This window comes from Panthera leo, chromosome C1, assembly GCF_018350215.1.
Source record: "Panthera leo isolate Ple1 chromosome C1, P.leo_Ple1_pat1.1, whole genome shotgun sequence".
NCBI classification, from domain to species: Eukaryota; Metazoa; Chordata; class Mammalia; order Carnivora; family Felidae; genus Panthera; species Panthera leo.
Window position 1 is genome coordinate 102,276,813 of NC_056686.1, and position 25,715 is coordinate 102,302,527.

At 42.5% G+C, this 25,715-nt stretch overlaps 1 protein-coding gene across 1 annotated transcript in view; it reads left to right on the forward strand.

The window, feature by feature from the left end:
* The window catches only part of LOC122228570 (myomegalin-like), a 113,372-nt gene that overhangs the window by 55,996 nt on the left and 31,661 nt on the right, over positions 1-25,715 (forward strand). Inside the window, exon 4 of the mRNA XM_042953679.1 lies at positions 19,623-19,733. Coding sequence (XP_042809613.1) covers positions 19,623-19,733 — 111 coding nt within the window. The remainder of the gene's footprint in view (positions 1-19,622; positions 19,734-25,715) is intronic.

A 25,715-nucleotide genomic window follows, 5' to 3' on the forward strand; every position in this document is an offset into this window, starting at 1 on the left:
AGCTGTACAGGTAGAAAGTGGCGGAGCCAGAATAGCTCCAGGATTCTTGGGTTCTTGGGAAATGAAAGGACCATTCACAGAAGGACAAGTTATGTTGGTGGTTTTATAGAATCAAAATGCCCTACCCAACACGAAACCCACGGAGGGGTGGGGGTCCGTGGCTGCGAGTCCTAAGGGGGCCTCCACTGCCTTCCCCTGTTTACCCATTTTCTAAGAAGGTGGGGTTTAACAAGAAAATGCCAGCAAAACCAGCTGCAGTGTTTGCCTGATTATAGTCTGAAGCCAGCTTTCTCTGGCAGTCCCAGTGCAATCACAGTGATTCAGCCTTTTGAGGCCCCACCCATCCTGGCAAATTTTTCCACTCGGATGTTGATGACTGTGGGGGATGGAGGAAAAGGAAATCCCTAAAAGGGGGTTTTCTACCTTTATGGAGATCCAAGTTATCACAGTCCGGGTTTCCTGTTCTAGTTTAGGTGAATCTGGGCCACCACTGCCTTTAGACCCAGCTATTCCCAGCTCCTTTTCAGAGTCTCTTTGTCATTACAGCCTTGGAAAATGAATGTTGCCGGTGAAGTGTATTCTCATTTAAACACACACACACACACACACACACACACACACACACACACACACGACATCTATGCTCCCCAAACCACAGTGCCCCAAACATCCTGGTTTTGTTTTCACTGGCATCTTGAGACCTTCAGAAAGCTATTAGATGAACAAGGAAGGGCAGGGGCCAATTCTAAACTTTGAACAATCATAAGCACAGAAGTTTTTCTCTTTCTTTTATTTTTAAAAGATTTTATGTTTAAGTAATCTCCACACCCAATATGGGGCTCAAACTCATAACCCCAAAATCAAGAGTCACATGCTCCACTGAGCCAGCCAAGTGCCCTGAATTTTTTTCTATTTAAACCTCACTTTTCAGAGGGATTCCGCAGTTGTTCTGCAGAGCTTTAGAAATGTTTTCATTCCTAAGCAACATCGCCAAAGATTATGTATCAGATCAATCTTTTTCTTCCCTTAAGAATTCTGAGTAAAAGGAATGATTCTGAGTGCTGCGGAGAACACAGACATGCAAAGGAGTTACCATTCTCAAAGAGCCGTGCAATCTGAGTAGGGGGATAAGGTATTAAGATTTAGTTGAAATAGCATCTAAAGGAACACAGGGAGAAATATCACAAGATTAGAGGAATTGCCAAACCAATGTATGTCTTTAAAATCTAAATATTTGGACAAAACATTTATTATGATTTGCATGTACATATGTGTGTGAACTTCACAAACATAAATCTTACCTTACACTGGGTGATATAATTAATAAAATAACCTTAAAAAGAGGCTCCCGGGTGGCTCAGTTGGTTAAGCATCTGACTTTGTTAAGCGTCCAACTTGCGCTCAGGTTATGATCTCGCAGTTTATGAGTTCGAGCCCCACATCAGGCTCTGTGCTGACAGCTCAGAGCCTGGAGCCTGCTTCAGATTCTGTGTCTCCCTCTCTCCCTCCCCCACTCATGCTCTGTCTCTCTCTGTCTCTCTCTCTCAAAAATAAATGACCTTTAAAAAATTAAAAAATAAAAAGAATGAAGTTAAAAAAATTGGAAAACCCTGAAAACTCTGACAGCTATAGTTACCAACATGGAAAAGGGCAATCACTCCGGTGGAGAAAGTGGCATTTCAATGAGAAACATTCTTCTTATTTTTTTAATCATCTCCTTTCTGTTTCCTCATTAGAACTTGTTTTCTTCTCTTCACTGTATGAAGAAACGCTCTACATTTCTTCCTGTGGACCCCGAGGAATTTCCATTAAACAGTAATAGCAATCACGATACATGTAGTTTTATTGAGTGCTTACAGTGTTCAGGGCTCTATGGATGCACTTACTTCACTTGCATTGTCCTGCTCGGTTCTTGTAGCAGCCTTTTGAAGTTAGTACAGCCATTATGTTCACTTGTTTTGAGAGGGACATTGAAGCTGAGAAGGCCTGGGGATTGCCGGGAAGCACTTGAGCTGTGATTTGAACAGAAGTGTACTGGTTTCAGCGCCTGAGCTCTTAGCCACAATTTTATCACGCCTCTCTATGGACAGCTGACCTCCTTATTCATTTCATTTATTTGTTCATTCATTCGTCCCCTCAGCGCCTGAGTGCAGCCTGTGCGCCAGGCCCTGTTCTAACTGTCAGATCCACAACGATCAGGTATAAATATGTGTGACACTTCGTGACACATGAGCCAGGTACATGGCAGGGGTGGAAGAGTACAAAGCCCACCAGTGCAGCGATGATGATATACCTAGGCTCCCCTCCCCCACCTGCCTATGGGACTCGCAGCGATGTACATAACTATTGAATGCAGCTGCAGAAGCCACTGAGGCCATGGGCAGCCGCCCCACCCCCCACTAAGGACTTATACATAGAAGGAAGTTGAGATGCTTCCTGCATGAAAAGATATGTGTTTAAGGATGAATATTTACTTCAGTATTCTTCTTTTTTTTTAATTTTTTTAAAAAAAATTTAAAATCTTTTATTTTTGAGAGAGAGAGAGAGAGAGCATGAGCAGGGGAGGGGCAGAGAGAGGGAGACACAGAATCTGAAGCAGGCTCCAGGCCCTGAGCTGTCAGCACAGAGCCCGATGTGGGGCTTGAACCCACAAACTGTGAGATCATGACCTGAGCCAAAGTCAGACACTTAACTGACTGAGCCATCCAGGCACCCCATACTTCAGTATTCTTTATATAAATAAAATATTAAAATAATCTGGGGCACCTGGGTGGCTCAGTCAGTTAAGTATTGGATTCTGGATTTCGGCTCAGGTCCCAATCTCATGGTGGTGAGATGGGAGCCCTAGATGGGCTCTGTGCTGGGCGTGGAGCCTGCTTCCGATTCTTTCTCCCTCTCCTTCTGCCTCACTGTAAAGAAATAAAAGAAAGAAAAGAGAAGGAAGGAAGGAAGGAAGGTAGGAAGAAAGGAAGGAAGAAAAGAGGGAAGGAAGGAGGGAGGGAAGGGGGAAGGAAGGAAGGAAGGAAGGTAGGAAGGAAGGTAGGAAGGAAGGAGGGAAGGGGGAAGGAAGGAAGGAGGGAAGGAAGAAAGGGGAGAAGGAAGGAAAGAGGGAAGGAAAGAAGGGGGGAAGGAAAGAGGGAAGGAAGGAAGGAGGGAAGGAAGGAAGGATGGATGGATTAAGGCGAGGGTTGATTATTTTGAATATGGTATATGCGTTCAACAGAACATCATAGAGCAATGTACTGAGTTGGAAAGGGGTCCATAATAACAAATTTAGGATTAAACAACAAAACAACAACAACAATTTGACTGAATATTACATAAGATAAAATCTCTTTTTGAGGGAGGAAAAAAATAGAAATGCTTGTAAGGATCTACACCAAAATATTGATAATGATTATGTCTGGGTGATGGGTTTAGCTGTGAGTTTTGCCTTCTTTATAACTTTGTGTATTACCTGAATTTTTAATTATGTTTTCATTCTCTCTAAGCATTCAGCAAATATTTCTAGAGTTCTTATTATGTACAACATAATGTCATAGCACTGCAGATACAATAACAAATATGCAAACCTGGTTCCTGCCCTGATTGTCTTTCCAGATTAGCTAATTACAACAATATAATCACTGTAATATAATTAAGGAAGCTACACTATATGGCTGGGGATCCTAACTCACTTGGAAGGGGTGGGAGGACTCAGAGCAAGTTTCCTAAAGGAAACTGCATCTAACCAGGGAACTGAAGGGGAGGAATAAGAATTAGCCACCAATAGGGGCTGGGGATGGGAGAAAGAAGAATGTTCCAGATTCAGCTGAGAAAGACGAAGTTAATATACCTTAGGGCATGGGTGCAAGGAATGTGGAGAAGTGTCAAAACTGGAGGGAGGGGGAAAGAGAGAGAGAAAGAGAAAGAGAGAAACCAGCCTGCAGGTCTTTGCAAAAGCTTTATGTAAAAGCCTTTACATTTTAACAGAGCTCAATGGGGAACCGCTGCAAGTTTGCAGAGAAGGTGGTGACATGATCAGATTTTCCTTATAGAAAATTCGCTTTGGCTTCTGCATGGACTCTGGGTTGGAAGGATGAAGTCTAAGGCAGAGAGGGCAGTTAGGAGGCTGGTGCAGTATTCCAGGCAACCACTGGTGGTGCTGACGGTGTAGGAGTCGGGGAGATGGACAGGTGAAAGAGAACGAGATTTCAGAAGCAGAAGTGACAGGGCTAAGCTGTTGATTGGACTCAGAGCCAGTGCAGGAGGACTAGCCTAAAGGTGAGCTCCCACCAACCCATCTCTCCATTCCCACCTCTGCTAGGTTGTCACTCTCATACACTTCCAAGTACCTTGTACTTTTACCTTTAATAATATGACTTCTTTGTTCAAGCAAGGTCTGTCTTTAGAATCTGAGCTCCATGATAGCAAGGACAGGGTCTGTCTCCTTCACTATTAGATATGCTGATGAGTGTGGTGCCTGGTTCAGAGTAGACACGGCTCTTTCTTTTTTTGTTGTGTTTTGGTTGAATGAATGATGCTAAGCTTTTTTGCTTGGGCAACTTCTGAGTGATGCCATCCACAGGCAGTACTATTATGATTATTAAAGCAACAGCAACAAAAATCAGTAAAATGATTTTCATTTTTGGAAGAAAAATGAGGAGATCTTTCCTATTCTTGAAAAATTCTAACTCTAACTTGCAATACAAACAGGTAATTCCAATAATAAGAGTAGGTACCCAATATGTTGTGGAAGCAGCCAGGAGGGGCCCTCCCCTGGGCTTTAGGGTCAGATAGGCTTCTGTTTACTAGGTAATATCAAGTCCTAAGGAAAGTTGGAGATAGTGAAGTCAGCACTGAGTGAAAAGTGAAGAGTGATGACATTCCAGGCTAATGCTGGCACCCATGAAGAGTCCTGGAGGCACCAGAGAGCATAGTGAGTTCAGAAACAGGACGCTTTTTGTCATGGCTGAAGCATTAGAGTGCTGACTGAGGTTCAAGTTGGCTGTATCTCCCCCCACCCACTCCTCCTCATGGTCAAAGCCTTATCGTTGCAGCCACGATGATTCATGGTACCACTGCGAGCTCTTAGCTCTTATGCCTAGAGAAAGTCTTAATTTCTTTCCTAGAGGAGGATGGAGAAAATATGATTTAAAATCTAGAAAAATAATTGAGGCCATAAATTGATATGTCACCCTCCGGATAGTAGAAGCTCAGCAAATAATCTGTTTGGGTTGAACCAGTTATGAACAAACAACACCAAGTTCTGCTGGTGTTGGTCGAGCCAGATGTATGGAGAAGCTAGTCTGGAGCCTCAGGGTCCTTGAGATCTCTGAGTATCAGTACAGTTCAGCCGTCCTTTCTGCCTTGGAGTTCGTTTAACTTTCTCTGACAGCGCTATTTCTGGCTGGCCTGTTTATTTTTGGTGTCCAGGGAAGTTGTTATTTGTTTTGTTTTGGTTTTATATAGTTCACAGTGCTCTAATGTGACGGTGACGGTGACATCTTGTTATGCCAGGATCGGGCGTGGTGTGGGTGTGTGTCTATGGTGGGGGAAGGCTGCAGGAACATCATCTGAATCCCTATCCTTTATTTGCATAACGACGGCTGCCAAAGATAGGGGTTAGTCAACCTGATGTAGTAACTCTGTTGTTCACTCTCGTCATGAAGACAGTTATAACAAGAAAAGGCTGTGTGGAGAATGGGTGTCGGTATGCTTCTGAGTTTTGGGGGAGAAAATGGAATGATATTATTAATATTTTATCATTTAAAAGACTCTCAAATTTCAGGAATTCTGTTGAAATTTTAGAAACAGTTTCAGAAGGAAGATTTGGTTATTGTGGAACCCAAAAGGAAAAAAAAAAAAAAAAGCAAAGTGTAGCATTTGCAGTCTCCTTTCTGAGGCAGGCATCAACAGTCAGCTTCTGGAAGCCTGGTTGGAACCCCTGTGTGGAAGTGAAAGTGAAAGCCGATGAGTGGGGGGGCGGGGGGGAGTTGACTGACTTTGATTGACATTTTCCTTGCTAAAATGGTATGTAAAAGTTATGTGTGTTCTTCAGGATGGCCTAATGTGTATGTTTTTCCAGTGTCAAAATACAGAGTGGACTCTGTGTTTCCTTTCTGTTTTATGTCAGGATTGTTAACAAAACTGTAACTTGATAAAACATAGTAACCTGTGAGTTTTTGATAGGGCTACTTGGAGGATACTTCCTCTAGCCTTCATGTTAAGGCCCCATAATCTAAGCAGGATTAACATATAGAACATTTAGATATAGGGGCGCCTGGGTGGCTCAGTCGGTTGAACGTCCGACTTCGGCTCGGGTCACGATCTCACGGTCCATGAGTTCGAGCCCCACGTAGGACTCTGGGCTGATGGCTCGGAGCCTGGAGCCTGCTTCCAATTCTGTGTCTCCCTCTCTCTCTGCCTCTCCCCAGTTCGTGCTCTGTCTCTCTCTGTCTCAAAAATAAACGTTAAATAAAAATTTTTTTAAAAAAAGAAATGATCAGGGCTTTTTAAAAAAATATTTACTTATTTTTGAGAGAGAGCGTGAGTGGGGGAGGGGCAGAGAGAGGGAGACAGAATATGAAGCAGGCTCCAGGCTTTGAGCTGTCAGTAGAGAGCAGGGCTCAAACTCATGAACAGCAAGATCATGACCTGAGCCAAAGTCAGACACTCAACTGACTGAGCCACCCAGGTGCCCCTAGAAATGATCAGTTCTAAACTATTTGCTTTTTACTGAATTGAATTGAATTGAATTGAATTGGACTTTGAATCTTTATCAATGAAAACCCTTTGTGAAAGGCAAAGGACCGAGCAAGTTACCTCTCCCAGCCTAGGTTTCTTTTTTCTTCTTTTTTAAGTAACAGCTTTACTCAGATTTAATGTACACACAATGAAATTCACCCTTTTAAACTGTACAATTCCATAGTTTTAGTATAGTTTCAGTATATTTGCCAAGTTGTGCAACAATTACCATTACCTAGTTACACCACATTTTCATCTCCCCCCAAAACCTCATACCTATTTACAGTCACTCCCCATTCCCTCTCTCTGCAGCCCCTGGAAACCATTCATCCACTTTCTCTATTTGCCTTTCCTGAACATGTCATATAAAGAGTCATACAATCTGTGACTTTCTGTTTGGCGTCTTTCACATTAGTACAATGTTTCGAAAGGTCATCCATGTTGTATGAGGTATCAGTATTTCATTCCTTCTTATGGATGAAAAATATTCTGTTGTATGAGGTGCCTGGGTGGCTCAGTTGGTTGGGCAACTGACTTCAGCTCAGGTCATGATCTCACAGTTCATGGGTTCGAGCCCCACATGGGGCTCTTGTGCTGACAGCTCAGAGCCTGGAGCCTGTTTCAGATTTTGTGTCTCCCTCTCTCTCTGCCCCTGCTCTGCTGACGTTCTTTGTCTGTCTCTCAATAATAAATGTTAAAAATATATATATTTTGTTGTATGGATATCCTAAACTTTGTATCCATTCATCAGTTGATGGAGGTTTGAGATGTTTCTATTTGTTAGCTATTATTAATAATGCTTCTATGAACATTCATATACAAGACTTTGTGTCCACACATTTCTTGAGATTATAACTAGGAGTGGAATTGCTGGGTCATATGGTAATTCTGTGTTTACTACCCTTTGAGTCCTAATGATTTGGTGTATTCATCTTGAAAATGGGGAAAACTATGTTTTATATAAGTTCAGGTGGTCAGATCCTCCAGGGTCACATGGAAGATTATTTACGGTGAAGGATAGCTTTTTCTTTCTTTCTTTTTTTTATTCTCATTAGTTAACATAAAATGTAGTCTTGGCTTCAGGAGTAGAACCCAGTGATTCATTACTTACATGTAACACCCAGTGCTCATCCCAATAAGTGCTCTCTTTAATACCTATCACGCACTTCCCCCACCCCCATCAACCCTCAGTTTGTCCTCTGTATTTAAGAGTCTGTTATGGTTTGCCTCCCTCTCTGTTTTTATCTTATTTTTCCCTCCCTTCCTGTATGTTCATCATGTTAAGTTTCTCAAATTCCACAAATGAATGGTATCATATGATATCTGTCTTTCTCTGATGGACTTATTTCTCTCAGCATAATACTCTCTAGTTCTATCCACATTGTTGCAAACTGAACAATTTCATCCCTTTTCGTCTCCAAGTAGTAGTCCAGTGTATGCGCGTGCGTGTTTGTGCGCACACACACACACATGCGTGTGTGTGTGTGTATATCACATCTTCTTAATCCATTCATCAGTTGATGGACATTTGGGCTCTTTCCATAACTTTGCTATTGTTGATAGTGCTGCTATAAACATGGGGGTGCATGTGCCCCTTCGAATCAGCATTTTTGTATCCCTTGGATAAATACCTAGTAGTGCAATTGCTGGGTTGTAGGGCAGTTCTATTTTTAATTTTTCGAGGAATCTCCACAGTTTTCCATTGTGGCTGCACCAGTTTGCATTTCCACCAGCAGCGCAAAAGGTTCCCCTTTCTCCACATCCTCGCCAACATCTGTTGTTTCCTGAGTTAATTTTAGCCATTCTGACCGGTGTACAGTGAGGGATACTTTTTTAAAAGATGCAGGGACATGAGGTAGAAGGGGAAGTACTTTATCAGTCACGAGGGAATCCCAAGTTCACAGGGGTCATCTAGTGTCACAATTAAGGCCCTGTTGAGTATACAATGTGGGTCAGACTGTTGGGAGCAGTAGTCTGTGCTTCTCCACTTTCTAGATGAGCAAGTCAGCTAACTTCTCAATGTCTCACTGTCCTGATAGTACAGTGAGATGTCCTGATATCTCCTGAAAGGAGATAATAGTATCTAATCTTCTTACTTCACAAGACAAAATGAAATACTATACATGGAAGTCCTTTGTACATTGTCAAATTCTATGCAGGTGATCGTCATGAAGGCAGCATAATTGTATCCAATTAGTTTTGTAATACACATCGAGGAAATTCAACTTTTGTATTTCTTCAGCTTAGATTTTGTCAGAAAAGCATAGGAACTTCCAGGTACATAGATGTATTATACACAAAAATATTTATATGTGAAAAAATCCATCCTCTTTCTTCTCCCTGCCCATCTCTTCGTGTCTACCCCTATCCTCCAAGTTGGGCTCCTGGGTTGGATTCCACTGGATGTTAAAAAGCAGCAAATACTCTCCAACCATTTGTATGCCCTTCCCATAGGGCTGTTTTGAAAATATGACAGTTAGAAAAGTTATAGGTTAAATAATCTACTGGGGATCATCGTTGGGTTCCAATCATCATTGCTGGTTTTGTCTTGGAAATATGGCGTCCTTCGTGCTCGTTAATCTCCTCCTCACCTTCCTGTGAAGGCAGCTGGAGCTCTGTCAGAACAGGTCGACTCCCATCACCTTCTAGGGCTCTACTATCAGAGAGCTGGTGGTGTGCTCTGAGATTTCTTCAAAAAGTTTTAGCTTTCTCACTAATGCTACCTTTGGTAGTATTGTTTCTATGAGAAAGTGTGCTTTGCACATGGAATCTCAGGATAGGTGAGGATCCTCCAGAGCTCACTAGAGGTGATGTGTGAAGACTTAACAAAATCCCCGACAAGTGGTCTTTTAGCCTCAGCCAAGTCCCTTTTGTGACAGGAAATATACTGTCCCTCATAATGTAAGTTCTCAGTAAATATTTGATGTATAAATAAATGGATGGAGTGTGGTAAGAGTTCATTACATCCAACTCTACTAGAGAATTTATCCTCCTATCTAATTCATAGCTGCCTCCCTGTAATTCCTAGTTTCATTCCCTTTGAAATAGTTTTTAAAAATTATGACCTATTTTACACAATAGGAACATACAAAGAACAATAAAATACTTGTCCTTGTACCTAATATCTAAACTTTAACCGATATTATTTTCATTCTCTTTGCCTCAGATTAAAAAACAAAAGTTAGGGGTGCCTGAGTGGCCCAGCTGGCTAAGCGTCCAAATCTTGATTTTGGATCAGGTCATGATCTCATGGGTTTGTGAGTTCAAGCCCTGCATGGGACTCCATGCTGATGGCACAGAGTCTGCTTGGGATCCTCTCTTTCTCTCTCTTTCTGTCACTGCCCCGAACTCACGTGCATGTGTGAGCGCTGTCTCTCTCAAAACATAATAAACTTAAAAAAAACTTAGCATACAGATACAGTGGTAACCCTCTTAGCAACCTACCCAGGTCCCAGAGTCTCCTTTCCTACACTGAATTACTAGTAAGTATCTTTCCCAAAATCACACAATTAGAAAATAGCAGAGCTGGGATTTGAACCTAGTTCTCTTTGGTTCCAAAGCTATTGCTCTTTCCATAATGGCATGCTATCCTGCCTGGATAAATATGCACAATAGTGATAATATTTATTGCCTATTTATTCATGGGTAAGATGTCAAGAGTTACTTAAAACGCTACTCTCCTATTCCTCTGTTTACCTAAGTTGCTTGAGAATAATTTTATTTTCATGACATGTAGACATGAATTATCATAGATATCAAATTAATAGAGCTTAAGTTGCAGAAGTTATATTTGAAAAGAATGTCAATTAAGATGATTAGTCATTTTCAGTGGAGTGGAACTTTATTTTTAGGGGAGAGATTAATATGTTTTCAAGCATTTCCATTATGAGAGCAATCTGGGGGGTCTGAAGATGATTAAGCAAACGTGAAGCTGAGTTTTTTTCCAAGGCCGACTTGACAGTTGCTTATGTTAATGGGGCATGACATACAACAGCTGGGTTGTAATCCTGCTATTGTCGGCATTGACTGAGTCCTTATTAAAGTCTTATTTCCAGTCTGAACTAATACGTTAAGCAGCAGGAAGAAGAAATTAAAGAAAGAACAGGGGAGAGCCATTAATGTGTGAGGGGAAAAAATATTTTGAGAGAATAGTAAAGATTTTCTATGTTCTGTGTAAAAGAAGGAAGAACAAAGATAGACGTCTGTCGCTTGTTCAGGAACCCTCAGCATCATTTTCTTTATTTCCCCAGCAATGCAGAGTTTATAAAAACCTATAGATCTACGACCTGCCCACAGAAGGCCTGATTTCAGAGGTTTAGTGTGCGGCCCAGGGTTGTGCATTCTGTTTGTTTGTCAAAGCTACAAAACCTGAACAAGTAAAACAAAACACAGCAACAAAACCATCTCCCTAGTACGCAGCTGCAGGCCTTCTTTCCTTGCTCTTTTCTTCGCTCCTTGTGCAGATGGGGAGCCAGGATCTGCCTGCCTGGAGGAACACAGCCAAGACCCTCACCCTGACTTTTAAGATCTTCCTGCAGTGTCTCTGTCCTTGCCATCCTGTCTCTCCCATCACAGATGGTGTGTTCAGACCAGGAGGGCCCTCTGCACCTGTACCTGTCTTCTACCTGCCGGGATTGCCTCATGCTCTCCCTCGAGCCTCGCCAAACCCAGTTCACCCCTTCAGGAGAGCTGAAATGCCAGTTCTCTGTGGAACCTTCTCTGACAGCTTCTCTTTCCTATTTTCTACAGTTTCTATTATTTGTACAGTTCATATTGTCCTTTGATAGTAATTTGTCACATATTATTCCCTGTTGGTTTATTATTTTAAAAAAAATTTTTTTTTAGTGTTTATTTATTTTTGAGAGAGAGAGAGAGAATGAGCAGGGGAGGGGCAGAGAGAGAGAGAGGGAGGGAGGGAGGGAGGGAGGGAGGGAGACACAGAATCCGAAGGACAGAGCCTGATTTGGGGCTCAAACTCACAAACTGTGAGATCTTGACCTGAGCCACAGTCGGACACTTAACCGACTGAGCCACCCAGGCACCCCATTATTCCCTGTTTGTTTAGAATTCTTACTCAAAGTTCGGAATCTGCCTTATACATTGAAGTTAGTTTGTTAGACAAGTTTGTTTTAGTTATAAAATAACATTTTATAAAGAAGAATACCTTTAGAGCAGAAGACAGGAAATAATACAGAAATTAATGCTATTGAAACCAAAACAAAGTAGAACAGATCAATGAAACCAGAAGCTGGTTCAATTAGCAAAATTGATAAACCACTAGCGAGTTTGATCAAAAAGAAAAAGGAAAGGACCCAAATAAATAATATCGGGAATGAAAGACGAGAGATCACAGCCAACACAGCAGAAATAAAAACAATAATAAGAGAATATTATGAGCAATTATATGCCAATAAAATGAGCAATCTGGAAGAAGAATGTCTTTAGATAAGCTCTTCATCCTGAAACAACTGTGTAATCTTATATACAGATTGAGTTCTATTAGAATGAAATCCAGAGAAGTCAAAGTGAGCAGGTTAATTATTCATCAGTTCTTTTATTCAACAAATATTTGTTGCACACCTGTTGTATACTAGGTTCTGTTCTTGGAACTGGTGATATAGCAGTGAAAAAAAACAGGAAAAAATCCTGCTTATCTTATGGGGTCTACATACTAATGGGCAGAGACAAGAAACAAAATAAACAAATATAATATTTTAAACAATGAAAGTGTATGGATTAATAAACAGTGAAAGGAGTGCAGGGGTGAGGCCTAGGGAGAGTTATACTTCTTTTTTTTTTTTTTACGTTTATTCATTTTGAGAGAGTGTGTGTGTGTGCAAGCACGGGAGGGGCAGAGAGAGAAGGAGAGGATCCTAAGCAGGCTCTGAGCTGTTAGCATGGAGCCTGATGTAGGGATCCACGTGAGGCTCAAACTCACAAACTGTGAGATCATGACCTGAGCTGAAACCAAGAGTCAGACGCTTAACCGACTGAGTCACCCTGGCACCCCGGAAGAGTTACAGGGGCACCTGGGTGGCTCAGTGGGTCAAGCATGTGACTTTGGCTCAGGTCATGATCTCATGGTTTGTGGGTGTGAGCCCCGCATCCGGTTCTGCCCTGGCAGTGTGGAGCCTGCTTGAGATTCTCTCTCTGTGTCCCTCCCCCATTCACGTGCGCGCTCTCTCTCAAAGTGAATAAAAATAAAATAAAATAATAAAGAGCTCCTGGGTGGCTCAGTTATTAAGCATCTGATTTCGGCTCAGGTCATGATCTCATGGTTCATGAGTTGAGTCTCACATCAGGTGAACTTGAGCCCCACTTCGGGTGAGTCCCTCTTCTCCATCTCTCTCTCTCTCTCTGCACCCCCCCCCCATCAGTTGTGCTCTCTCTCAAAAAAAATTAACATTAAAAATAAAAATAAACAAACATAAATAGGGTGGTCAATTCCTTGAAGTGATATTTGATCAAAGACACAAAGATGAGGAAGACAATCAGGTATCTAGAGACAGAGAAGGAGTGTACCATATAGAAGCATCAACAAGCCCCAAGGCCCTGAGGAAGGAAGGTGCTTGCTGTTTTTGAGAAACAGCAAAGAGAGAATGGCTGGAGCAAAGTGTGTAGGGGGAGAGTCATTGGAAAAAGGAAGACAGGGCAAGGATCCAGGCTCCAGATTCCATAGTGCCTTGGGCCTATGGCCTAATGACAGCATTTCACTCTGAATTTGTGGGAAAACCAGTGGGATTTCCAGCAGAGGAGTAATCTGTTGTACTTTCAAGGATCACTGTGGCTGCTCTGTTAAGAATAGAATAGGGGAGCAAGAGTGGGAGCAGAGAGACCAGTTAAGGGGGTTCTTTAAATAATTTAGGGGAGACATCAATCACAGTATCTTGGGCCAGAGTGGTAGAGGTCCAGTGCAGTGGTACTTTATAAACAGATATAAAGTAGAGATAATAAGATTTACAGACAGATGAGATGATGTGTGTGAGAGAGAAGAGACCAGAAGAACTCAAAAGGTTTTGGCCCAAATAACTGTTACAAATCGAAATGGGATCCACTGGGGAAGAAACGTGTCTGCTAGGAAAGATCGGGAGTTCAGGTTCAGATGCCGCAAGTATGACAGGTCTCTCTCTATTCGAGTGGCCATTTCTACTAGGAAGTTAGACACAGATTGGAGTTCAGGAAAAAGGTCTAGATGGGCATATAAATTTTTTCTACAGTAACCATTCTAGCAAATGTAGTTTCTTTGGAGCTATTAAAACACACCTTTCTATATTATTGGAAAATTGTGAGAATAATAACAGCAGGCTAGCCCCTAACTAACAAATCAAATCAGCAAGAAATAAAATACATATGAAATACTTATCTATTCATTAATTCAACAAATATTTAGGGGCTGCTTCCTAAATACTGTGCAGTGACAGAGCACAGATACCAAATATGCCTTTTCGGCCGTCAAAACACTCTAGTGTGGTCAAGGTGATTGTAAGCGGGCTGTGACTGCACAGTGGGCTGAATGTTCCTGGGGAGCTCTGCTTGGCTGTTGTGGGAGCCGAAGGATTAGAGAATGATGAGTGAGTCCTTGGCCTTCCCTTGGGCAGCTCACAGACTAGTCGGAGAGACACAAACACGGGAAAAGTTAAAGAGCCCTAAAAGATGTAAATAACCCTTGAAGACCACAGACAAGCAATGTCATGAGGCACCATATGAACACTTGCAAATGTTGATGTTTGCCTTAGGAGTTCAAAGAGGGAGACCTCTTTCCAGGCTGGGGTAGCAGGGAAGGCTTTTGTTTGGGTGGGATCAGAACTAGGACTTGAAAAAAGAGTCAGCGTTTCTTGAGGGGATGTGATAGCATTTTCCTTTATTCTAAGAGTGATGGGATGCCTGTGAAGGGCTTTAAGTAAGGGAGATGTCAGGATAAGATTTGAGCTTTGAAAACATTACTTTGACTATAATATGGAGAACAGATGGCTGTAGTGAAGTCTGGCAGACATGACACACTATTGCAAAAGTCTTTGCTCTGAGGTCTGCTGTGAGAATGGAGCATTCAAGTTGAGCAAAGAGCTGGATGTGTAGGGCTAGATCTTGGGGGAGAGAACTTAGGGAAGGTTTGGGGGTTGTTTGGGAGACAACAGCAATAGCCCTAAAAGTGGATAATATCTCTGAGGGAGAAAGTATGAAGAGAACACAATCAGAAGGGGGAGAACTAACCATTGTTTAGGCACTTTAAGGACCTGGGGGTGGGGGGGAAGAAACAGAATAAGGGCCAGAGAGATAGAAAAGCAAAGTATCACTGGGTATAAGAGAAAACACACATTAATGTGCAGAAAGATGCCACAAAAACAGACACATAGACCAATGGAATAGAATAGAGACTCCAGAATTGGACCCACAAATGTATGGCCAACTAATCTTTGACAAAGCAGGAAAGAATATCCAATGGAAAAAAAGACAGTCACTTTAACAAATGGTGCTGGGAGAACTGGACAGCAACATGCAGAAGAATGAAACTAGAACACTTTCTTACACCATTCACAAAAATAAACTCCAAATGGATGAAGGACCTGAATGTGAGACAGGAAACCATCAAAACCCTAGAGGAGAAATCAGGAAAAAAACTCTCTGACTTCAGCCGCAACAATTTCTTACTTGACACATCTCCAAAGGCAAGGGAATTAAAAGCAAAAATGAACTATTGGGACCTCATCAAGATAAAAAGCTTTTGCACTGCAAAGGATATAATCAACGAAACTAAAAGGCAACCAACAGAATGGGAAAAAGATTTGCAAATGACATATTGGATAAAGGGCTAGTATTTTTTTTTTCAATATATGAAATTTATTGTCAAATTGGTTTCCATACAACACCCAGTGCTCATCCCAAAAGGTGAAAAGGCTAGTATTTAACATCTGTAAAGAACTCACTAAACTCCACACCTGAAAAACAAATTGTCCAATGAAGAAATGGGCAGAGGACATGAATAGACACTTTTCTAAAGAAGACATCCAGATGGCCAACAGGCATATGAAAAGATGCTCAATGTCACTCCTCATCAAGGAAATACAAATCAAAACCACACTGAGAGACCATCTCATGACAGAGTGACTAAAATGAACAAATCAGGAGACTATAGATGCTGCGAGGATGTGGAGAAACGGGAACCCTCTTGCACTGTTGGTGGGAATGCAAACTGGTGCAGCCGCTCTGGAAAACAGTGTGGAGATTCCTCAAAAAATTAAAAATAGATCTACCCTATGACCCAGCAATAGCGCTGCTAGGAATTTACCCAAGGGATACAGGAATGCTGATGCATAGGGGCACTTGCACCCCAATGTTTATAGCAGCACTTTCAATAATAGCCAAATTATGGAAAGAGCCTAAATGTCCATCAACTGACGAATGGACAAAGAAGATGTGGTTTATATATACAACGGAATACTACTTGGCAATGAGAAAGAATGAAATCCTGCCATTTGCAGCAACGTGGATGGAACTGGAGAGTATTACGCTAAGTGAAATAAGTTAGTCAGAGAAAGACAGATATCATATGTTTTCACTCTTATGTGGATCCTGAGAAACTTAACAGAAGACCAGGGGGAAGGGGAGGGGGAAAAATAAGTTACAGAGAGGGAAGGAGGCAAACCATAAGAGACTCTTGAATACTGAGAACAAACTGAGGGTGGGGGAGAGGGGAAAGTGGGTGATGGACATTGAGGAGGGCACCTGTTGGGATGAGCACTGGGTGTTGTATGGAAACCAATTTGACAATAAATTATATATAAAAAAATGTGCAGAAAGAAATATCCAGGTTGGGTAAGAATACCCTGCATTCATATGGAACCTTACTTTCCATAAAACTTTTTTTTTTTTTTAAGTAGGCTCCATTCCCAGCATGGAGCCCAGTGTAGGGCTTGAACTCAAGACCTTGAGATCAAGACCTGAGCTGAGATCAAGAGTTGGATGCTTAACCAACCTAGCCATTCAGGTGCCCCTTCATAAAACTTTTGTTTATTTATTTTTTAAATATTAAAAAAAAAATTATTCTTTATTTTTGAGGGAGAGACAGAGAGACAGTGCGAGTTGGGGAGGATCAGAGAGAGAAGGAGACACAGAATCCGAAGTAGGATTTAGGGTCTGAGCTGTCAGCACAGACCCCAACACGGGGCTTGAACCCACAAACTGTGAGATCATGACCTGAGTTGAAGTCGGACGCTTAACCGACTGAGCCACCCATGCACCCCTATTTTTAAAATATTTTTAATGTTTATTTATTTTTGAGAGAGCCAGAGCACAAGTGGGGGAGGGGCAGAGAGAGGGAGACACAGAATCCGAAGCAGGCTCCAGGCTCTGAGCTGTCAGCACAGAGCCCCATGCAAGGGCTCTAACTCACAAGCAATGAGATCATGACCTGAGCCAAAGTCAGATGCTTAACCGACTGAGCCACCCAGGTGCCCCTTAAAACTTTTATTAAATTATCTTATGTGATAAAATAATCTAAGGAGACATCAAAATCACGATTAAACACTAATCTAGAATCTGACAGCCTGTTCCCCCTGTGCAAAATGGTAGTAGGTAGATAATAAGTAGATTGTAAGTAGGTTATTCCTCTAGGAGCTTAGACCAGAAAAGGGTCTTAAAAACCACCTCCTTTCCAACCACTTCATTTTATAAATGAGGACACTTAGGCCTCTGGAGAAGTGAATTTCCAAGGTCATACAGCTATTTAGTAACAGGTCAGACCAGAAAAGGATCTTCTGAGTTTTTATTTAGATTTCCCTCTTCTTCACGGTCTCTAAGCCTGAATGACACTCATTTATTCTCAAAGCATGGATTTAATGAAAATAGCTAAATGAATTTCGAATGTGTACAATTTTTAGAAACAAATATTTTGTCTTAAGATACAGTCAATGGTAAGAAATGTTTTGCCTACTTATAACCCACATTTATTAGAGAGAATGTTCAGTTCTTATGCCCTCCTGAGGCCACTTTATTCACTCAAACTTTTTCTATCTTTCGAAGGACAGGGCAACTGCAACTCTTAGTGTAGCTTTTTCTCATCATTCCAGTGCGAATTAATCACTCTTTCTTCTGGGTTCCCATAGATGCAATGTTTTTCAAATTTCAGTATGAAACATACCCATGGGTCATGAAGTCAATTCAGTGGGTCACTCCCCAGAAGAAAAATAGAATAGAAAATATCAGAGCACATCACACATAGTGACGGTAACATTACTTGGTGAAACTTTTACTTCAGTTACGTATGTGTGCATATGTGTGTGTGTACTGGATTGCAGTATAAAACGAAAAAAGTTTGAAAAACACACAGGATTGGAGGATTCTAGTGTAAAACACACCCCATATGTATATGGCCACCCAGCTCTTTGAGAGTTGGAACTGTCTTCATCTTTGTTTCATTCATACTATCTGGTGGGTCCTCAGGAAATGTTGATTGGAATTATTATGAGGAATTAAGAATTAGAAGAATGAAGAGCAGGTAGGTGAGGGAAGAAATGAGCATTTGATTTAAGTATAAAGGTTTTAGTTGCCTTTACTTTAGATGTTAATTTTTTTTCAACCTAGTATTACTGGCACAAGAACCTGGGTTTCATGTCTGTGCTGTGGGATGGTCTCCCGGTCACCTTCAACGTCCCGTGTGATGTGATATAAATAATACTTCCTGCTAATGTTGCAGCTGTCACTCAAGGATCTTAAATTGCTTTACGAGCAGGATCTGGTGATGAGTGCCTGGCTCCACTTGGCAGGTGCCTGAGTTAAGAACCAGTGACTGGCTGAAATCTCTGGGCTCCAGTCTGACGCCTGCCTCCCTCCCTACCTCCCTCCCCCAACCCTTTCTTTCCATCATCCCTTGGAGGAAGGAGCCTTTGACCCCACCTCTTTGTGAGGCAGTCTAACTGGTAAACAGTTTGCAATGATTCCACAGGGAACTAGGAGGGGGGTGGGGGTGGCTGTAGTGTGGGGGAGAGGGGTGGGAGGCCCATGGTTTTAGTAAAGGCTGTTTATTTAATTAACTGCCTCAGGGCTTGAGAAGTCCAGGGAGGAAAACTGGGAAGGAACTGATTAGAGGTGAGCCCTGGATCATCAAAGGAAATTGGAGAACCCACCAGTAAATAGCTCTTTAAGATTTGCACCTGACAGAAAGGGGGTGTTTGACATGTGGTCCCCATTTTACGTACACATGCTCTTTCCTATAGAGCATGCTTGCTTGCTCTGGCCACACTGCTTTGGTTTGTTTTTTGTTTACTTTCGTAAACTCTACTCCCAACCAACGTGGAGCTTGAACTCACACCCTGAGATCAAGGGTCGCATGCTGTACCAACCGAGCCAGCCACGCACCCTCCTTTGGGTTTTACTGTGCAAATCAACCACCAAAAACTTAAGTGCCCACTCACACACACAGACCTTCATGTCCTTCTGTTTTGTGTAAGCCCACCAGCACCTTGAAGTATTCCCACTCCCCATTTCCTGGAAACTTCTGGGGGTCCATTTTCTCTTTTCTGAGAAGCTGTTAACTGCCTATAGTTGGGCCCGGGAGGCTCGGGGAGGGTGACAGCCCAGTCCCGGCTCGGAGTCGGGTTACACCACTTGTGTCTGAGTTCACGCAGCATGTTCCTCTGTCAGGGATTCCGCAAATATCTCCCAGAGGTAAAAAAGGAAAGTGCGCTGCGCTCCGGCACCCAGAGCAGTGAGCCCCGGTCCCAGGTCCCCGAGAGAGCGCCAGCCACCGGGGTCATGTCGCCATAGCCTCAGCAGCGTCCGGGCGGCTCGCTTCAGGCCGCGGTGCAGCTGCACTATGTTCCTAGGGTGAGGGGGCGATCGGGCATGCTGCTCCCCATGGGCTGCCCACCATGTCTAATGGATATCGCACTCTGTCCCAGCATCTCAATGACCTGAAGAAGGAGAACTTCAGCCTCAAGCTGCGCATCTACTTCCTGGAGGAACGCATGCAGCAGAAGTATGAGGCCAGCCGGGAGGACATCTACAAGCGGGTGAGTGCAGGAGGTGGCCCACCCACCGCTACCTTACCCGGGCTCTTTCTAGGGCTCATTCTATCTCCCGCATTGCTAATTAGGGAGGGAGGTGGGTTCCACGCCCCAGGGCCTGTCGCCTGAACTTGACCAACCCAGTGACCTCGGACAAGCCCATTTCACCTCGTTTGTGCTCATTTTGCACTTTCCTTCTGTGTAAAGAGAGGGAGCTGGACTAAATCAGAGGCTCTCAAACACCTGTGGAGGTATTCAGAATAATCACCTTTGGGAGCTGGTTTAAAATGTAGATTCCCTGCCTCACCCCCAGGGATTCTGATTTACTAATGCAAGGCAAGGGGAGCTTGGAAATGTGCATATTTTTAAAAGTTTGTTTTCATAATCTCTACACCCAACATGGGGCTCAAACTTGGGACCCCAAGGGTCACATGGTCTTAGGATTGATCCAGCCAGGCACCCCCTAGAAATTTGCATTTTTTCAAGGCCCCAGCAGGTAGTTTCAAGGTCGTACCTTCAGCTAGAGAAGGGCCCCTTCTCGTTCTGGCCCAGTGGGGGCAGAGAGAGAGTTGATGGAGCAAAGGGCAGGCGCTGAGCATGGTTCTGTTCCCTGAGAAATTCTTGTCTGCTTTGGAAGATGATTATCCAGATAAGCTTTAAAGACCAAATTTTAGGTATCTTCAGGCTTAGGACTAGTTCACCTAAGAATGAAGAAGAGGGTGCTAACAGCCTAACAGCTTGCCTGAGGCGGGGGAGAGGGCGGTGCTTCCTGGTCTTGGTTGATGGGTGAGTGATTTTGGTGGGGAAGGTGGGGGGGGGTGGCTAAGTGGGGGTGAGATGAGGCAGCACCTTGGTAAGAGGACACTAGGCTTTGGGATGAAGCTTCCTAACTGGTTACCACAGTATTGGTTTCCTCAGCCCCCTTAGTGTCTGGGCAGGCTCTGAAGTGGCCTGAGTGACCTGGCTAGAGCTGGTTGCCTCTGACTTTTTCAGAGCTTCTAGATCTCCAGCTGTTTACACCAGAAGACTGTATACAAATATTATCGTTGTCTGTGTGTGCCTGCCCGATCCTCTTGAGAAGAAGGTTGGGAAGCTTTTGCAGGCTGCCAGATAATATGTTGGATCAGAAGAATAACTGGTGTCTTTGAAACCCAAGTATTTGGTAAATTCAATTAATGTGCACAGCTAAATTCTAAGGGATTTAGCTCTGTTTTTGCTCTGTCCTGGATTTCCATGTTTTAACCTGAATTTTCCTGAAATTGGTCCAGACTCACCTTTCATCTGTTATGTGGCTGTTGAGTGAGCAATTCTCCATGGAGTTGCCAGGGTCAAGGTCAAAGAAGATATTGCCAAGTAAGGGCTGGTAATGCAGAGAGATGGAGAGGCAGGGAGAATGAATGGCAGTCTTTGCCTCAGGATAGGAATAGTGAATGAATTTGTTCATTGGGCAGAGGGAGGAGCACTTTTCCATTAACTGTCTCCCAAGCAAGGCTGAAGGAAGGGGCAGTTTCTTAGGTCATTTGAGGGAAAGGGTTTTTTGTTTTGTTTTGTTTTTAGCTTGAATCAACTGACTGCTTGAATCATTTGGTCTCACCCTCTCCTCTACGCTGGCTAATGGAGATAGTCTTCAGGGAACATTTTGGGTGAGGCATGGGATGGCACCATTCCTCTCCTGGAGAAGTGTGATTAAGAAGATTCTAGAGGGGCAGGGTGAGGGAGTAGTCACAGGACATTGTCGCATGCAGAGGTGAGAACCCTGTTTGCCACTAGGCCCTGTCTTTTCCCAGTCTTAAGTACAGAGTCGTCAGGTACTTAACTAACATGATTTAAGACCTCTCAGGCTACCGTGTCGCCTTCCTTCCCTTCTTACCAAATCTTTTTGTGCTCCATCTGTCGTATTACTCATCTCATTTGGCTGTGATTATTTGGGAAGCACTAAAAGTTTAAATTAAAATGGCCTTCTTCTTTGGAAAGCAAAACACATAAAGCCATTATCAATCATTAATATCATAGTTGAAATTAGTTTATCCCACTATGTAGTGATTGATAGAAGCCACTTTGGGCGGTTCCATTTAAAAAAAATTTTTTTTAATGTTTATTTATTTTTGAGAGAGAGAGAGAAACAAAGCGCAAGTGGGAGAGGGGCAGAGAGAGAGGGAGACACAGAATCCGAAACAGGCTCCAGGCTTTGAGCTGTCAGCACAGAGCCCATTGCGGGGCTCGAACCCACGAGCCTTCAGATCATGACCTGAGCCGAAGTCAGACACTTAACTGACAGAGCCACCCAGGTGCCATGGGCAGCTCCATTTTGATGGAAGGACAAGCGATCAGAAAAACACCCCAGCTGGAGCCCTGGACAATCAGGCAACCTGGCCAAGTTCCTTAACCTTTCTGAGCCTGTCCCAGCCCCTGTAGAATTGGCATTAAGAATACTGCACAGCACCATAGGCACTGAAAATTATTTGTAGAGAGTATGAATAAACAGCAGCCATGAAGATTAAGTAAGAAGACTTATATCACAGCACGTTGTAAATTCATAGCTTTAGATGTATGTGGGGGAGGAGGGGTAGTAGTTCACCAGTAGTAATACCAGTAGTAATAGTTATTATGAGATTTTAAAGTGAGAAAGAGGTTTGGCTCTCTTAATCTCACCCTCAGCCATACCCATGAATATGTCTTATGTTCATCCTTACAAGTCACACTGTGAGTCCATAAGGTTAGGACAATGACAGTGACAATCAGTAGCTGTGTGGGTGAAGAGACATCTGGGGTGACATGGCAGGGCGTCACATGGTAAGTCAGGTGGTTCAGGTATGAATTTAGAGCCCTGTTCTGTGACCAAACTTAGCTTGATTTTTCTTTAGCGTTAGAAGGACACTTCTTTAAATATAGTAAAAACATGAAATCACACCCAGCTGAGTCAGGATCTGCGATAACTTGGGTGTTGTATGGATGACTCTTTTAAATAAAACCAGTGTTTGTGAAACATGTAGTGTAAGTCTCTTGTGGAATAGTAATTGTTTTACCATTTTATGTATTTTTGCCACAGCAGATTTTTGTTGAGATATTCACTAAAGAGTGAAAAATTACTATCTTAGTGTAGACAAACATTTCACCATGATGGCTCCGGGCAAGGGAAATAGTAGGAAACTTTAACAGAAAAGGGCTGGAGAGAGGGTTCAATCTTTTTTTTTTTTTAAGTTTATTTATTTATTTTTAAGAGGGAGAGAATGAGCAGGGGAGGGGCAGAGAGCGGGGGTGGGGGGGAGGGGGGCAGGGAGGGGCGGGGACAGGATTCGAAGCAGGCTCTGTGCTGTCAGCGCAGAGTCCAATGTGGGACTCAAACTCACAAACTGTGAGATCATGACCTGAGCTAAAGTTGGATGCCCAACCGACTGAGCCACTCAGGTGCCCCAAGGGTTCGATCTTTCTCTTTCCAAGTAGCAAGTCCTCAGGTAGTTGATTGAGGGAGAGACTAAAATCGATATAATCCTTAATCGTAAAGGCAGCAACACGGATATTTAATCACATGAGGAGTTGTAATAGTTACAGAATTATGTAAAAACCTAGAAGAATCCACTTCAAAGCAAGTAAGTTAAAAATGAGTTAAGGGTTTCTCTCTTTCGAGCTATTCAGAGAATTCAGAAATAATCTTAAAACTCATACTAGCTATGGATTAACAAAATAGTATTGCATTATACATAAAAATTGGTTCTGTGAGGCTGCAGGCTTTTCTATTGAATGTCCATTTTTGTAAGCAATAAAAAAAAAGAAAAACCACAGGAAGAGATTGCTTACCCTCAGCACAAAGAAGCTGGGGCATACGCCTCCATGATGAGGTACCACTGCCCCCTCTCTGTAGCAAATATTAATTGTAGGTTCAGTGTTTGTGGGAAGACAGTTTTGAATGCATAAAGCACAGAAGGGAGAAACCACTGCGGTACATACAGCTCCTGATTCTGGAGCAAAGTTAAGTGAGAAAATGCTGTAAGTGAACCACAGCTGAGTATGGCCCACCCCTAGGGAGACTGGCTTGTTAGCATTTCTGGACTGCAGCTGCTCTGGTGAATAATTTCTGGGTGGCAACTTGGCTGACTTCCTCGTTGTTGATCATCCAATCCTGCATCTTCTCGTAATAGCTGAGTGTGGCATAGAAATATGCCCAACCCTGGAATTTATGAAATCCACTGCTGTGTGGTAAACACCCAGTCCCCACACAGCACACAAAACCACCATCTCCTGAGTCTTTACCCCATGATGACTACTTACTTGTTAAACTTGTGTGAATGTATTATTACCCGAGGTTGCTTTAAAAAAGATTTAAGATTCCATTTTAAGAATGGAATTTAAAATCTGACAAGGCCAGATCCGATAACAAAACCTTCAGGAAAAACTGAATGTCATCATCCTGGACCAGGCAGAGTCCGTGTTTAAATATGACATAATTGATACCAGAAGGTTAAAGTGGTCTGGGCCTTTAGACAGGAGTTGGAAGAGTTGTGTTTCATTGTATGTTGGCCCTCCAGCTGCCTGACTTCTCTGAGCTGCGGTCTCTCGTCTTGCGGACGGTATTTTTCCTGAGCAAACTTTGAAGTTTATACATAACATGCTTCTGTAGTAGATTTTAAATCATGATAAACAGCCTACTGACTTTATTTGTCTCCTAAATTTTCATCATTTCTACCATTCGGTGATCATGGGCATAGTAGTTAAGAGCAATGAACCCAACAGACCTGAGATAGAATCTTGATTAACTACTTGCTACCTGCATTAATTTGGGAAAATACTATAATTTCTCTGAGCTGAAGTGGGTGTGGTAATAGCACCTATCTTATAGGACCTGAGGGAGGATTAAATGAGCCAATTAGTTGAAAACAGCACAATGCCTATCAGACACTAAGCCCTCAAGAAGTATTTGCCATTATGGTGACAAATTGAGAGATGGCAGAATTATCCAGATAAATCCAATTACTGGATAAGTGCAGTCATTTGTTTATTTTTTTAAATTCTTTTTTAATGCTTATTTATATTTGAGAGACAGAGACAGAGCATGAGCAGGGGAGGGGCAGAGAGAGGGAGACACAGAATCCGAAGCAGGCTCCAGGCTCTGAGCTGTCAGCACAGAGCGCCATGTGGGGCTCGAACTCACGAACTGTGGGATCATGACCTGAGCTGAAGTTGGACGCTTAACTGAGACACCCAGGTGCTGCCATTTTTTAATTTCAAGTCAGTTTTTCTCCCCTCAGTAGTGGATTTGGGACCATTTGTTCTATTTGTCTCAATTCTCCATTGTAGTTTGCCTGTAAATAAATAATATAATCCAAGTGTCCCCATCACAGCAGATCTACTGTCACCCTCAAATACAAATGTTCCTCCAGAAAGAATAAATAAGAAAGGCTGGGTTCATTAAGTTTCTGGTTTTTAAAACCAATTATTTTCTTTAGTAATAGTAAAAAGTCCTTGGCTTTTGCAAAAATTATTATGACTGTGGTTATAATTCAACACTTTTCAGCATCTTGATTTAATACTTTGTCATTAGGTTGGTCAGGTTTTTAATTCAGTTCATCTTGGTTTTTTATTTTTTAAGAACTATCTTTTTTGTAATTGAGATATGGTGGACATATTGTATTTATTTTAGGTGTACAACATAATGATTTGATATATGTACATATTGCAAAACGATCACCACAATAAGTTAACATCCATCACCACAAATAGTTACTAAAATATTGTTTTCTTGTGGTGAGGAATTTTAAGATCTGTTTTCTTTGTTAAATTTCTTTTTGGTTCACTGACTGATTTTCTTTAGTTCTGGCCTGATTTCTTTAGGTTTTGGTAGTATGATGGGTAACAGTATACATGCGGCCTTGCTGTTCTAAGCACCCAAAAGTTCAGTGAAGTCCCACAGAACTCCGTCGGGCTATATAATTTAGGAACTTTGACTTGAACCAGTGGAAAGTTATTACAGAAGGACTAATATCTTTGGGG